Source organism: Argiope bruennichi, chromosome 1 (assembly GCF_947563725.1).
Source record: "Argiope bruennichi chromosome 1, qqArgBrue1.1, whole genome shotgun sequence".
NCBI classification, from domain to species: Eukaryota; Metazoa; Arthropoda; class Arachnida; order Araneae; family Araneidae; genus Argiope; species Argiope bruennichi.
Window position 1 is genome coordinate 73,713,253 of NC_079151.1, and position 13,518 is coordinate 73,726,770.

At 30.8% G+C, this 13,518-nt stretch overlaps 1 protein-coding gene across 1 annotated transcript in view; it reads left to right on the top strand.

Annotated features, from left to right (window-relative positions):
• LOC129972975 (uncharacterized) overlaps positions 1-7,524 on the top strand; it is a 33,739-nt gene extending 26,215 nt beyond the window's left edge. Inside the window, exon 2 of the mRNA XM_056087312.1 lies at positions 7,426-7,524. Coding sequence (XP_055943287.1) covers positions 7,426-7,524 — 99 coding nt within the window. The remainder of the gene's footprint in view (positions 1-7,425) is intronic.
• The last annotated feature ends 5,994 nt before the right edge of the window (positions 7,525-13,518 follow it).

The window sequence follows — 13,518 nt, forward strand, 5'->3', positions numbered from 1 at the left end:
GTGTTGTGTTAAATTTTTGTTTTAATCGGTTGAGAAAAATGTGTCTAAAATTAAAATTGGATTTTGGATACTATTAACGGCATGCCAGGGATTAATCGCCAAACAACTCGCCAATATGATGCTATAGATTCCGTAAATATGCTAAATTCAAGCCACAAATTAATATTTCGTAACTATTGAGAGCCAATTCCATGTAAGGCACGTTCATTAAAGAATATATGGAAAAGCTTTGGATAGTTATACTCCCGCTAGTTATATCATACGACTAAGTGTTTTTCTATTATTTTTTGCCTATCGTACACTGGAGTATCAATAATATCTATTACGGCTTGTATACGTTCTTGTATATTGTTCCTTAAACTGTAAGAAATTGGCAAATATTATGGGCGATTTTCCCCCTTAATGCTCGTTGGGTGTTTCTATCAAATTGCGCCAGTACTAAATAAAGGCTGATTAATTCATAAATAATAATTAACTTTTGATTGTTTGATTTCCTTAGATACCCCTTGGCAAAAGCTACATACTATTTATAGCAAATCCCATCGTTCATTTTGGAATATGTGAGCCACGTATTTTTACATTAAATTATACAGAGGCTTCCATTTCATTTTTTCATTACCAAATCCAGAATTTGGAAGCACATTTGCGGGTTGGGTCCAAAATTTTCTAAAAATATCATTTTTTTTCTTTGTTAGCTAGCGTGCGAATTGCTAGCTGTTGATTAAATTTGATAGGTCATTTTTTTTCAAACTGCTGCATCATTTTAAATCAATTTGGGTAATTTCTGAAGAATCCTGAATTCTTAAGCTCTCTCTTAATTACTTGTATTTCCATTTCCGATTCGTATCAGTGATTTTTTTGCTTCACCGATGCTATTTAATAAACAATTTTCTGTTTTAAATTGGCAAGTTTAAAAATTTTTTCACGAAAATTAAAATAATTTAAAAATAAATAAATTTCTGTTTCCTTTCACCCAATGTTGAATCGAAAGATTAAGAAAAAGATACAAACAATTTATTAAATTATAAATTTAATAATTTGAACAAAAGAAAATAGATCAACTCAGATTCCTTGACTACTGTTCGTTTCTGAAAGCTGAGAGTTGGAATTACCGCAGATGGAGAATTCAACTCCTCAAAAGAGTGATACTCTGAGATGGGAACTTTCAAAAAATTAGGTATTCATAGATCATTATTTAATATTATATATATAGCCTCCTTTAAAGCTTTTTTTTTTTTTTTTTTTTTTTTTTTTGTCAGGAAACTTTGAAGATAGATAGAGGAAATATCTTCTACGAGGATGCAGCGCCCTCACATTTGGAAGGATGCGGGAAAATAAATCTATCTGTAGAAGAATTGGAACAGTTTATCATTATTTCAAGAAAAGTATAGAAGTCTCAGATTTAAGACAAAATCTAAAAATTGAAAAGAATAAATTAAGCACAGTACGAAGAAGCCAGAGAATCTTAAAACATTGACAGACATGATATTGAAAATTGACAATGTTTGCTAAATATTCAATGGTGTTTTTTTTTTTTGTGCGTGTGGGGGGGAGGGCATATATTTGGAGACATTTGAAAAGATTTTGAGAATTTTGAGAACATATTCTAGAAGAGGTGGACTGTTTCTCATAAAACAGGATGCCAAGCGTAGGGAAAGATGAGGAGGAAGATCGGAGATTGGCCATCTCGTGACTGGGGCCTAACCACTGCGAAAAGGAAAGCAGGTTTGCAGAGAATGATGACTATAGACACAGGATTGTTTTAAACATACGATGTTCCTAAACATCCAGGGAATTGTTGGGCATTAAGAGGATGCCAGTTTGGGGAATTTATTATTGATGTAGCTAGATAGTGATAAAGACAGCAATCAGCAACTCTAAATCCTGTCGATACTACTTCGTTGTTCAGTGGTGGCGGAATGGTCGATTGTATACAAGAAAAAGGGGTGCAACCCCCCCCCCCTCCTCCTTTTTGTCTACATCACTGATTCAGAAGTACTTTTTCAAAGACTTCTCTATTCTTCTTTCTGGAATTGGTTTAGATAGTTTAATTTTTTAGTTGGTTTTTTTCTTCTTTTCATAATGAATAATATTTCAGCATAAAGAAGGGGGGGAAAAGAGCGCTTAAAAAAAAGTTGAATCTATAATGGTATATTCGATTATTTAAATATATTGATTTGGCTCGATAGATTTACCATGCGTCAGATTCGCTTACATAATAATTCTTTTGAAGAATCGAGTCTCGAACGTGGAACTCTTCGGTAAAAAAAAAAAATTAATGAAATTTGGTACATAGTTTATATCAGAATTGTAAATGTACTTTTATGTTTTGAATCAAATCTGTCCGACTGCTGATTCATATGCATGTAAACTCGAAAACTCGAACACACAATGAGCTAGATAAATGAAATATGTTATTTGGTTTCCACACCTAAATTGTAGATATATAACAAAGTTTGGAAACAATAAGTTAAATGTAGGATGATTAAAATGTGTGCAAGATAGTAGATAGGAGAATATTCCCTCTAATTTAAAGCACACTTTATAACTGTTCTTTCAAAAGTAATCCATTTAAGTTTCTATTGTATTATTCTTTGACATTACAAAAGACAGTACAGTACATAAAAATTTAACATTATTTATATAATTAATTTTTTATTCGTGCTTTAATGATTAATCGATAATTTTCAAACTCTGATAAGATTTTGCTTAAAATTTGATGCTCCACAAACTTTCTAAAACGATATTTATAGCATACTTTTATGTTGAATAAATACATTTTTTTATTCAATAAAGTAATTGCGAAAGCAGGATAATTTTTCGCTTTTGTTTAGACTGGTAATTAACTAAAATAGCAACTTAACTAACTTAATTAAAATAACAAATTAATTAAAAAATTGTGGAATTGCCAGAGGGAAAATAAACATGATTTTGACTGGATGTATGAAAAATCGATTTTTCTTGATTTTACAGCAGTAGCAAAATTTAATAAATGGTAAATAAATTTCGGAAGCTTTTAATTACTTTTTAAACTTTATAATTTGCTCCTTTACAACTATAATTTAATTTTTAATGTTTATATAGGATGTTTTCTGATATTATTATTTTCTTACACAGGCTAAATTATTTTAAATGAATAATTGGCAAAGTTTCAGTTTTATTTCCATTTAACTACCAGAAAAAAAAACTGGATTGAAATAACTAGATTTTAGCATTTGCAAATTGGCAAAGAAACAGACATTTATGAAATATCATGTTGTCTTGGCAGCGCTTTGTTTGCGTCGTTTACAAATAACAAGAATTGTCCATGCAACTCTGCCAGATAAACACTTTACTTAAAAAACTGATTTAAATATTCAGCATTCGGGAAATAATCACTGAATACTGCATTCTGAAAAGCTGCTATGCGGGTTTTGTATTAAGATTTGGAATCTCACCAATACCATCAGAATATTCCCAAAGAATGGAAATGTTGTAGAGAAACACAGTGGTTGATGGAAAGCTGATTTTGCATAGACTAGATTCATGGAAATTCAGAATGGATATCTTTCTTTGTTGACACTTTTTTTTACAAAAAAAAAAATCTATTTAGGCAATTATATGTTTCTATTAATAACCAAGGATGATGCGTGCGTACATATAAGAGAGAAAACCCGTTTGTTTAGGGTTAACGAATTTGGAACATACATATATAAAAAAACACTTATATATGTATATGTTCCAACAAAGTAGAACAGGCTTTTATTTTCCTAAATTTGCACCGGGACAGATGTTTCTAATTACACAGTTTCATTAATTCAAGCAGGGAATTGTATGAAATCATTTTGGTATTTGTAGAAATTGATAGCAAAAAGTTTAACAAAATTAAATTTGTATACTTCTCTCATAGTCTGTGTCAATTAGCAAAATGCTTCTGTTACATTCATCTATGCATACAGAATGTCATATTTCCATCTATAAAATTTGCAGAGATTAAATCTGCAAAAGTGCAAATTTATTCAATGACGAAAAACAAACTGTAATGCAGTACCGATCACCATTACCAATTATGATGACTTCAAAGAAATTTACTAATCACACATAATGTTGTTCCCTTTCATTGGTTGACATGACATTGGTTTCATTGGTCGATCCTTTATAAAGAAGGGAAAAGAACATTCTGAACCTGAAAAATTGAACATTTAAGATATCCCAGAGAAGTAATGGAATGCCAAAGCAAAAAAATAAAATTCTTTGCTCGCACTTATGCATTTTTTTAAAAGAATAATACATTTCAGTAACAAAGAACGCTTGGATATGTTGATGATTTATGCTATATGCAATCGTAATGCCTGCTTGGTTGTAGAAGAATACAAACGTCGTTTTCCGAAATCCCGGCATCATTCTAGGAAGTATGTTTGGCAATTAAAAACTGCAGGATCTTTATTTTCCCTGGAGAGGAACGAAGGAAAATGAGGCAGTACGCATGCGATACAGAAATTGACATTTTGCTTTACTTTTTCAAGTTATCTTTTGCTAGTTTACGAACAATCACTCCAGAACTCACCAATCTAAAACCGACCTTGTAGAGAATATCTCAAGGTAATAACTGGCATCCATTCAGCCTGTAATTACACGATTGATATTCGGAGTTATACAATAAGGTCCTATCTTAGGAAAAATAAATTTTTTCTTTCTGAGAAATGCAATTGGGACAAACGAATGTAGCTTTAATTGAGATGGAAACATTAATTTTCAAAATTATCATTTTTAGGTCGGTAAAAATGACTTCTTCGAACAAGAAATTCACCATCAATGTATTATGTATTTCTATTCCAATACATAATACATTGATGTATTGACATTTATATACATTTAGGTACCATTTTATACCGCAGCACACTGAATGGTGAGTTATATTTCAATTAGTTTTTATTGGTATTATGTCTAACTAACGGATGAATTGGCTTTGTCAGGACCATCTATAGATCTTTGCCGGCGATTTCAAAAAGCCAGTCCTTGTGTCAGATGTGATAAACTTGTTTATATATGTGCATGTATTGTCAAAAGAAAGCAACTTTGTATAGTTGTCGAAGATATCCATTTTGAACAAGTTTTTAAGCATTTCAATTAGTATATTTACCTGACCATTTTTTGAAATTTGTTGAAAGTTATTATATGTGTTATGTTTTTTTAATTCTGCCTTTTAAACGATCTTTCATGATGTGTATATTATATTTGAAAGTTTCTCACAAACACCTGCAAGATATATGAAAAAATAGTTTTAAAAAATTTGTCTTTTAATACCTTAGAAAATTGTATGGATGAAACTCTGTGTCGTTATAGATGAATGTAAAAGAAAATATTTCTGTAACTTTTTATTATCACCCTTAGTGGAAGCCAGAGTACTTTATACATTTAGGTACCATAATTGATGAAATTTTTCTATCGGAAATATGTGCAAAATTGCAATAGTTAAGGCAAATAGCAATAAAACAGTTAAATAGCAATAAAATGCATTTTAAAATTTAAAAAAAATAATCTTTTTAATATCATCTGTATAACTTAAAGCGTTTCTAAGTTATCTCAACAGACGGACACTTTTGTTTTTCAGAGGGATATCTAAAATGCAGAAATTCGATTTTTTTTTTTTTTTTTTTTTTTGCTGATTACTATGTTTTATTTTTGTTTATTTCGTATACAAGAAAGCATAAAAGCAGAATTTACGTATAATGTTTTTATCTAATGATTACAAAAATATTGTTGCTCACATTCTGCTTATTTTACGAATTATATTAAAATATTACTGCTTGAATTTATCCAAGTCAATCGTGTCGCCATCTTTATTTAAAAAGATTTTGCAGCTTTGTTTTCTTTTCTTCCCCTTCCCCTTCAAAGCGATCCCTGTGACCAGAGTTCGATTAGTTGAAGTTCTACTGTGCTCCAATCACATTAGAATGTCAGGTTTGACATATATTGCCCATGATACATTACTTAACTCAAACAAACACCTTTCTTTTGATCACATATCTAAATTTTAAAAAACAATTATAATAATTGTTGAAATTCATATTGCGTTTACTTCACAGTATACCCATAAGTGACTTCATTAGCTCAAGTGAATACGAGAATCAATATTATTCAAGCCGTTTAGCGTCAATGGTAACAGTAACCTGTTTAACGTCAAAATGTATTCTTAATGATGCTTTAATTTTCCATACACATTTGTCATTTCGATACGTATCTTTAAGGCAAGCCGGTTATAAGAATTGCGTAACTGCATTTCGTTACGCCCTCTTTGTATAGCTAGCTATAAGAATTTGGCTTTCTTCTTTTAGTTGTTCTAGCTTTTCTTCAATTTAAAGTGAATTATGGCATTAGTTAAAAAAGCTTAGTTTATTAAATTTGCCAAATAGGCTTCAACATTTTAAAATTTCATTAAAAGCTTTAAAAAATTGGAATTAAATCTCTTTCAACTCTCTATACGATCGTAAAACCAAAATCAAATCGTATGTGCACGTAATTTTGTTTCAGAGTCTTTTAAAACGTAATTTCATTTATTTAATTTTTTTAACTATAATGTTCATAAGTTGCTTACCAACTGCAAATTGTAACAAGCAACATTCAAAATGTGTTCAATACGCTGTACAAAAAAACTGCTTGAACATAAAGTTATCAAAGTTTTCAAATCGTAGGTTCATAAGCAGTAGAATTTCTGTGAGAAAGAGTTTTTCAAAGTTATTAGATTTCTAATTAAATGTTAGGAAAAAAAATCAACGCTTTTTCTTTAAAAACTTCTGAGTATATTAAAAAAAATCATTTAAAATTTAAAAAAAAAACTTTTCAGCAAAATCCGCTTTATTTTCGAACAATTTTTACTCTAATTTTAATAAATTTTTTAAATTATTTTTATTTGACATCAATAATTTCATTATTTTAGTTACTGAAGTTATACTCACTCTTTAGTGACGGCATTAAATTACTTTGTGTGTGCTTATTATCGCTTTCATATGATTAACAATACATTTTTCAAAAATAAACAATATAAAACTAAACAATTCAAAAATTATTTGGAATAGAGGTTAGAATCTCTTTAAAGTTTTTGTTTTTTACATCGCTCTTTATAATTTGGTCAGATATGTTTTGAGTAAATAGTATGTTAGATAAACTATTCAAAAATTATTTTCAATAATTTTTAATAACTAAAATTAATAATTTGATATCAGAAATTATTATTTAATTACTAGAATAATATTTTCTTATAAGATCTTTTTATGATATAACAGCACCGTTATTTTCTTAAGCTAAAAAAGCAAACATTTATTCATTGGCGCAGGGAAAACAACATATTTTTCCTAGCACGTTTTCAAACTTTTAAAAGCACATAAAAAACAACAACACTGGAATTCATCAGTATGGTTCTGTGACCATCCAAATTTACTCTAGACTAGAATGACTGGCCAGCGCAAGGAAGAGATTACAAAAAGAGCGGCAACCCCTCACGAAGATAAGGGCGAACAACCAAGAGAGGAAGGCGGTGCATGAGGAAATGGGGAGCTGCCTTGTCCGTTACAAAAAGAAAATGTATTAATTTGCCATTTAGGATGTCGTAGTAAGAGTAATGGTTCTCGAGGCAAAGTAGTACATTCTCTTTCTCGTCACATGTGACTTTAAAAAGAAAAACGAATCCGCTAATATTTTCTTAGCCATCCCGCCGAAACTAGTCCCCGTGGCATCAATTCCCCCACCTCCCCTCCCAATTACTATACCGATCAAAAATAATAAACATATTTAGCAAGAAAAAAATCGAAATTGGTTTTCCGTTTGATAGCATGTTAATGATAATCTGAAAAGGTCCAGGCGGGGAAAAAAAATCAAAAATGTTTAATGTATTTATATTGTTTTAAGATGTGCATATCAATATACTTGTAGCATATATTGTATATCGATGATGCATTGATATACATGAAGTTTTTTCTATTATAGAAGATACATTTAAAAATAACACATTAATTTTTTTTGTTTTTGAATTGGTCTCTTATTAATATATAGATAACAATTCAGTTTTAAATTATGCTGGAAAATTGTCTTTCTAGCAAATGTGACAATAGAAGTTTGAATAAATTCACATCTATTTTGTTTAGTGAAACTTCCAAAATTTTCTATTTTATATCTTTCTTTCCTTAGAGACTCATACTGTAATTTTATCTGTCATTAAATCCTTTTGCTGTTTGAATAGATATTTTAAACATCGTTAATCAAATTTCTTTTGAAAAATATTTGCTTTCTGTATAGGAAGAGAGTGGATTATGAAAAATTTGGATATTATGAAATATTATTATATATCATCAGTTTGTATGGGTTGCAACTGTAGATGAGTTTCTCAGTTTTTACTCATCAGCTAAACTGAGACGTCCAAGCATGACTTGATGTTCATGTTGAACATATGGTTGCTTTGCTATTCCACGCTTGAAAAAAACATTTGCAAATGCATTTGCATAAATGCATAGGATGGTTACAGAGCTAAATATTATGAAATAGAATAGATTGATCTTTTAGATAATGTATTTAAATTTTACATCTATCTATTGTTTGCCTGTATATAGTGTGGTTGTTAAATATAAGTTATGGAGTGATTTCAGAAATATTATAATTCCGTCCAAGTATAACCATTATCTAAACCAAGTTCTGTATGTGTTCTGCCTTTGTTTTAGAATGAAAGTCCATCATTCGGCGTATCAACGGACTGTTCGAGATGATAATTCAAAATCTCTGATGGAAAGGTTTGAGCAAAAAAAAAAATCCTAAATTTTCATTAGAATTTTTCCTTTTATAAATGAAACTTATCTTGGGATTTATTTTCATTCAAAGTGAGCTTTTCATTTTAGCCTGTTAAATATAAGATGTGCTAGAATGTCTTTTATTTATTAATTGAAGATAGTTTAAGACTATATATCGGTATTCATATTTGCGCACTTACGATCTAATATGCTGCTAATACTATTTATTGGAATACATAGATATGCTAACAATTATTAGATAAAGAAATCCTTTATTTCTGAGTTTATTTAATCTAAAAATTCTTCATGAAAAAAATTCGTTTATAATTTTACAGTTTTTGATTAAGAGGAGTTTATTTTGATAATTATAAATTATTCAAATGAAGGATCCATATGAAATGCTGATTATTAGACACAATATTATTCATTTTCTTTTTTCGAAAATATTAATGAGTAATAAAACATTTTTTTTCCCCTAAAAACACTTTGGGCAACCTTTAAAAATCTTTTTTGAATAATAGTTATAAAACAAGCATCCCTCTTATTTTAATGAAAGGCCGCATCATTCAAAAATAAATTTATTTTTTAATCATGATCTATGACATTTAGGTTGAATTTCTAACACATTTTTTTTTATTTGTTATTCCAATAAAAATTCATGAACACGATTTTAATGATGCTTTTAAGGCTTTCACCGGAGAGCACCGCCAACGGAGATTTAACTAGTATTTAATTCCATATCAAGTAGTTTATTATCGTTAAATACCACGCTCGATTTCAAATCATATAAATCACTACTAATAATCAAACTCTGGCGGCATCGGTAATTTCGGGTTTAGTTTACCAGACAGGCCATGTTCGTTGAAACGGAACGTAGACAACAAGACTAAATTAGAGAGAGGTTTTCTCTTCAAAACTCTCGAACCCGATCATCAGCTAATGAATAACACTTGCAAATGGCGGTCGAATACAAACCAAAGAAGAAAAGAGGCCAGGAAATATCATGGTTGGAAGGAGGAGAAAAATGAAATAAAATTTGTTCATTACCCACAAACGCTACCGTCTCCTAGCAACGAACGATTTCGAGTGATCTGAATAGGAATCGGGCAAGAGAAGAAAAAAAAAGAATATTCTTTTGCAGACGACGCTTTTTCAACGGCCTTTTATTCTTGAAGGAGCAGCAATAAGGAAGTCGAATGACCAGAAGATATTTCGGTGGAAGCGCTGACTTTACCGGGACTGGACGTCAAATATTCTTCGATTCGAAGGAGTTGAAACTAACGACTAGCGGAAAATTGATTTGAATGCCAACATTTTTGTATGCTGTTCGAGCGGTTATTGACACGGTCTGGATCCCATAAAGGTTTGAGAAGTTTTCAAATGGTATTACATGTATAATTTGTATGAAAAATGACTCAGTTATTGAATTTAAAGGGCGAAGATGATGTAATTGGAAGAATGTTTTATGATAATAAAGCTTAATTTTTTTCACATTGTTCTTCTTTGAGGTTCTTGATTTCAAATCATCACAGATGAAAAGGTCTACTTTTGCGATTTCTGTCCAGCTCGAATTGAACAAAATTATTCCTGAAATGCTCAAATCAACGTAAAAAAAAATCGCATCGCCATTACTTGCCCTGTGTTCAAATTTCAACAATAAATCTTTATAACAGGCAAGTTAATTGTATAAAGTTTATACCTTTTCATAAATGAACTTTATTTAAAAAAAGATTCAGATATTTTAGAATAAAAATAAATTTCATTTGGACGTAGTTGTGGAATCTGAAATCAACTGCCAGTTGATAGATTTCGGGTTCACTACTGTTAACTATACCTCAATGTATTAATTTGGAATATAAAACCTGTTAGCTGTAATATTTTAAGCAACAGAGTGTTATTGTTCAATAAATATTTTTGAGAAAATACAGCATTTGTATTATTTCTACGATGTTTTCAAAAATTATTTATATTATTGGGTTGGCAACTAAGTAATTGCGGATTTTTTTTTTTAGAAAATCAAAGAAAATTTTTTCATGGAACTAAATAACTTTATTCTGTAATGTATTGCCCATTTTGATCAATGACCTTTTGCCATCTTTCAGGCAGCATCATAACCCCGCGTTCATAAAACTTCTGGTTTTTATTAGCAAAAAACTGAATCAGGTACGATTTGACATCATCATCATCATTGAAATTTTTACCATTCAAGGAGTTTTGTAAAGATCGAAACAAAAAGTAATCAGATGGTGCAAGGTCAGGATATATGGTGGATGTGGCAAAACATCCCAACCAAGCTGCAATAATTTTTGCCGAGTGACCAAAGATGTGTGTGGCCTTGCATTGTCATGATGGAATACAACACCTTTTCGATTTGTCAATTCGGGCAGCTTTTCTTCAACTGCATTGTTTAATTTCCTTAGATGTTCAAAGTAAACATCAGAATTGATCGTTCGGTTGGGTGGTAAGAGTTCAAAGTAGACAATTCCTTTGTAATCCCACCAAACTGATAAAACCTTCTTTTGATGAATATCAGCTTTTGATGTTGTTTGAGTTGGTTCACCTGGCCTGCTCCACGATCTTTTCCGCTTGATATTGTTGTAAACAACCCATTTGTCATCGCCAGTTATCAGTCGTTTTAAAAATGGATCATTTTCATTACGTTTCTTTAGCAAATCGCAGCTGTTAATGCGTTGCGTTAAATGCGTTTCTTTCAGTTCGTGAGGAACCCATGTATCGAGTTTTTGAACATAGCCAAGTTGTTTTAAGTGATTTTCAATGCATGTATGTGATACATGAAGCTTCTCTGCAATCTCACGTTTTGTACTGTGACGATCCGAATCGATTATTGCTTTGATTAGGTCGTCATCAACTTCAACTGGACGACCAGAGCGTTTTTCATCTTTGAGTAAAAAATCACCAGAACGAAATTTGGCAAACCAATTTTGACACTGCCGTTCTTTTAAAGCTTCGTCACCATAAACAACACATAACTTTTTATGAGCTTGCGATGCGTTTTTCCCTTTGCGGTAATAGAAAAGCAAAATATGACGAAAATGTTCCTTTTGATTTTCCATTTTTCATCGAACGCCAAACGAAAACTACGCAACCGATCAAAAAACTTTTTTTTACTGATTGACAGCTGAATTGCCAACTATCAAATAACAAAATGTGTTTTACATTTGTACTACGTATGCAAACCTAAAAATTCAACTGAAGCCATCTATGAGTGAAATCCGCAATTACTTAGTTGCCAACCCAATAGAAATCGTTTGGCGATGGTAATAGTGAAATGACGATTGGTCTTCCAAATGGTCCATTGGCATTTTTCTTTTGTCCATTTATTTACATTTCTATTCCTAACTTTTTAAGCCTCTCAGCCGACTTAAAAATTTAATGGAAAAGATAATCAGTACCGATGTCTTTACAAATGTCTTTGAATGAGCATCAACCTATAATAGAAATTGAAGATAGAATAGGTTTGATTTGGTTATTATTTGGTTTTATTAGCTCAAGTGATTCTTAACTAAACTGCACCAAACATACGATAAAGAATTCAGTCATTAAAAATCAGTCATCAGAAAAGTTTTAAAAATACATTTACGTGAAAGGTGATGGATAAAGTAACTTGATAAAATGATAAAATTCATTGCATATTAACATTCACTTTTCCAAAATGAGACAAATGATGAGTAAAATTTGAAACCAAAATAAAAGTGATTCCACAAATTTGTTCAAGTGGTAAAATGGAACCAAGAAAAACCCAAAATGTAAAAAAAAAAAAAAAAAAAAAAAAAAAGCAAAACATGAAAAAAAGCAATTAAAAGAATTAGTTCCCTTGCCATTTAAAACGGGAAAATTAAACAATTGAAATCTTTCCATAACTAGTCTTTTTGAATATTTATCACGCATAAGTGCAACTAAAGTGTTAATATAAAAGATTTCGAAATATACCCACAGAAATGACTTTTCTTCAATCCTTGCATCAGAGTTGATGTTTCAGTGTAAGTAAAACTAGTAGATGATTGTTGTTGCTGGTCTAGAACACCTGACTGATTGGATTTAATGGCGCAAGAGATAGTAGGGCAGGTGTTATATCTACAGTAGTTTCATTTTGATCATAATTTATTGTTTCTTCGGATCCAGTCTGATTGTTCGTAAATAGGTATATTGGTCTATTGGTTGATTCAGAATGAACAGAGGTGATTCAGTGTGTTCTACAACGTGTGAATATGCTAGTGCCTGTGGCACGTAGAAACGGTGGCATAAGTAGTATTAGACTACCTGAAAATTGAATTTGAGACCTCAAGAGGCGAAAACAAACTGGTTTTCGAAATTTTCTCCGTAATATCCTTCTGTTTCAGGTTTAGAATGTTTTGTTTTTGTGTTTTCTTCTTTTTCTCAATAATTTGAAAATCATTAAAATCTTGAGGAGTAGTCGCGACTGAATTGGTAGAAGCCATCTCACATATCGGTCTTGAATCATTTTCAGAAATTTATGAGAAGAATGATGTCAGTCATGGACACGATTTTCAACCGAATGTAGGCGATTATTCATAGGTGATAACTGCAGAATGGAATCAGATTTCAAACAAATAACGAGCGAATTTGTACGAGAAGCAACGATTACAGAAGACCTGTTCATATCAGAAACATAGCTAGTTTAGATGTAAGCATTGGAAACTTAGCTAGTTTCCAGGCTTCAGGAAAGAAAATTGATTTATTTTAATAGAGCTTATTTCTTTCTCAAGTTTCCAAGCAA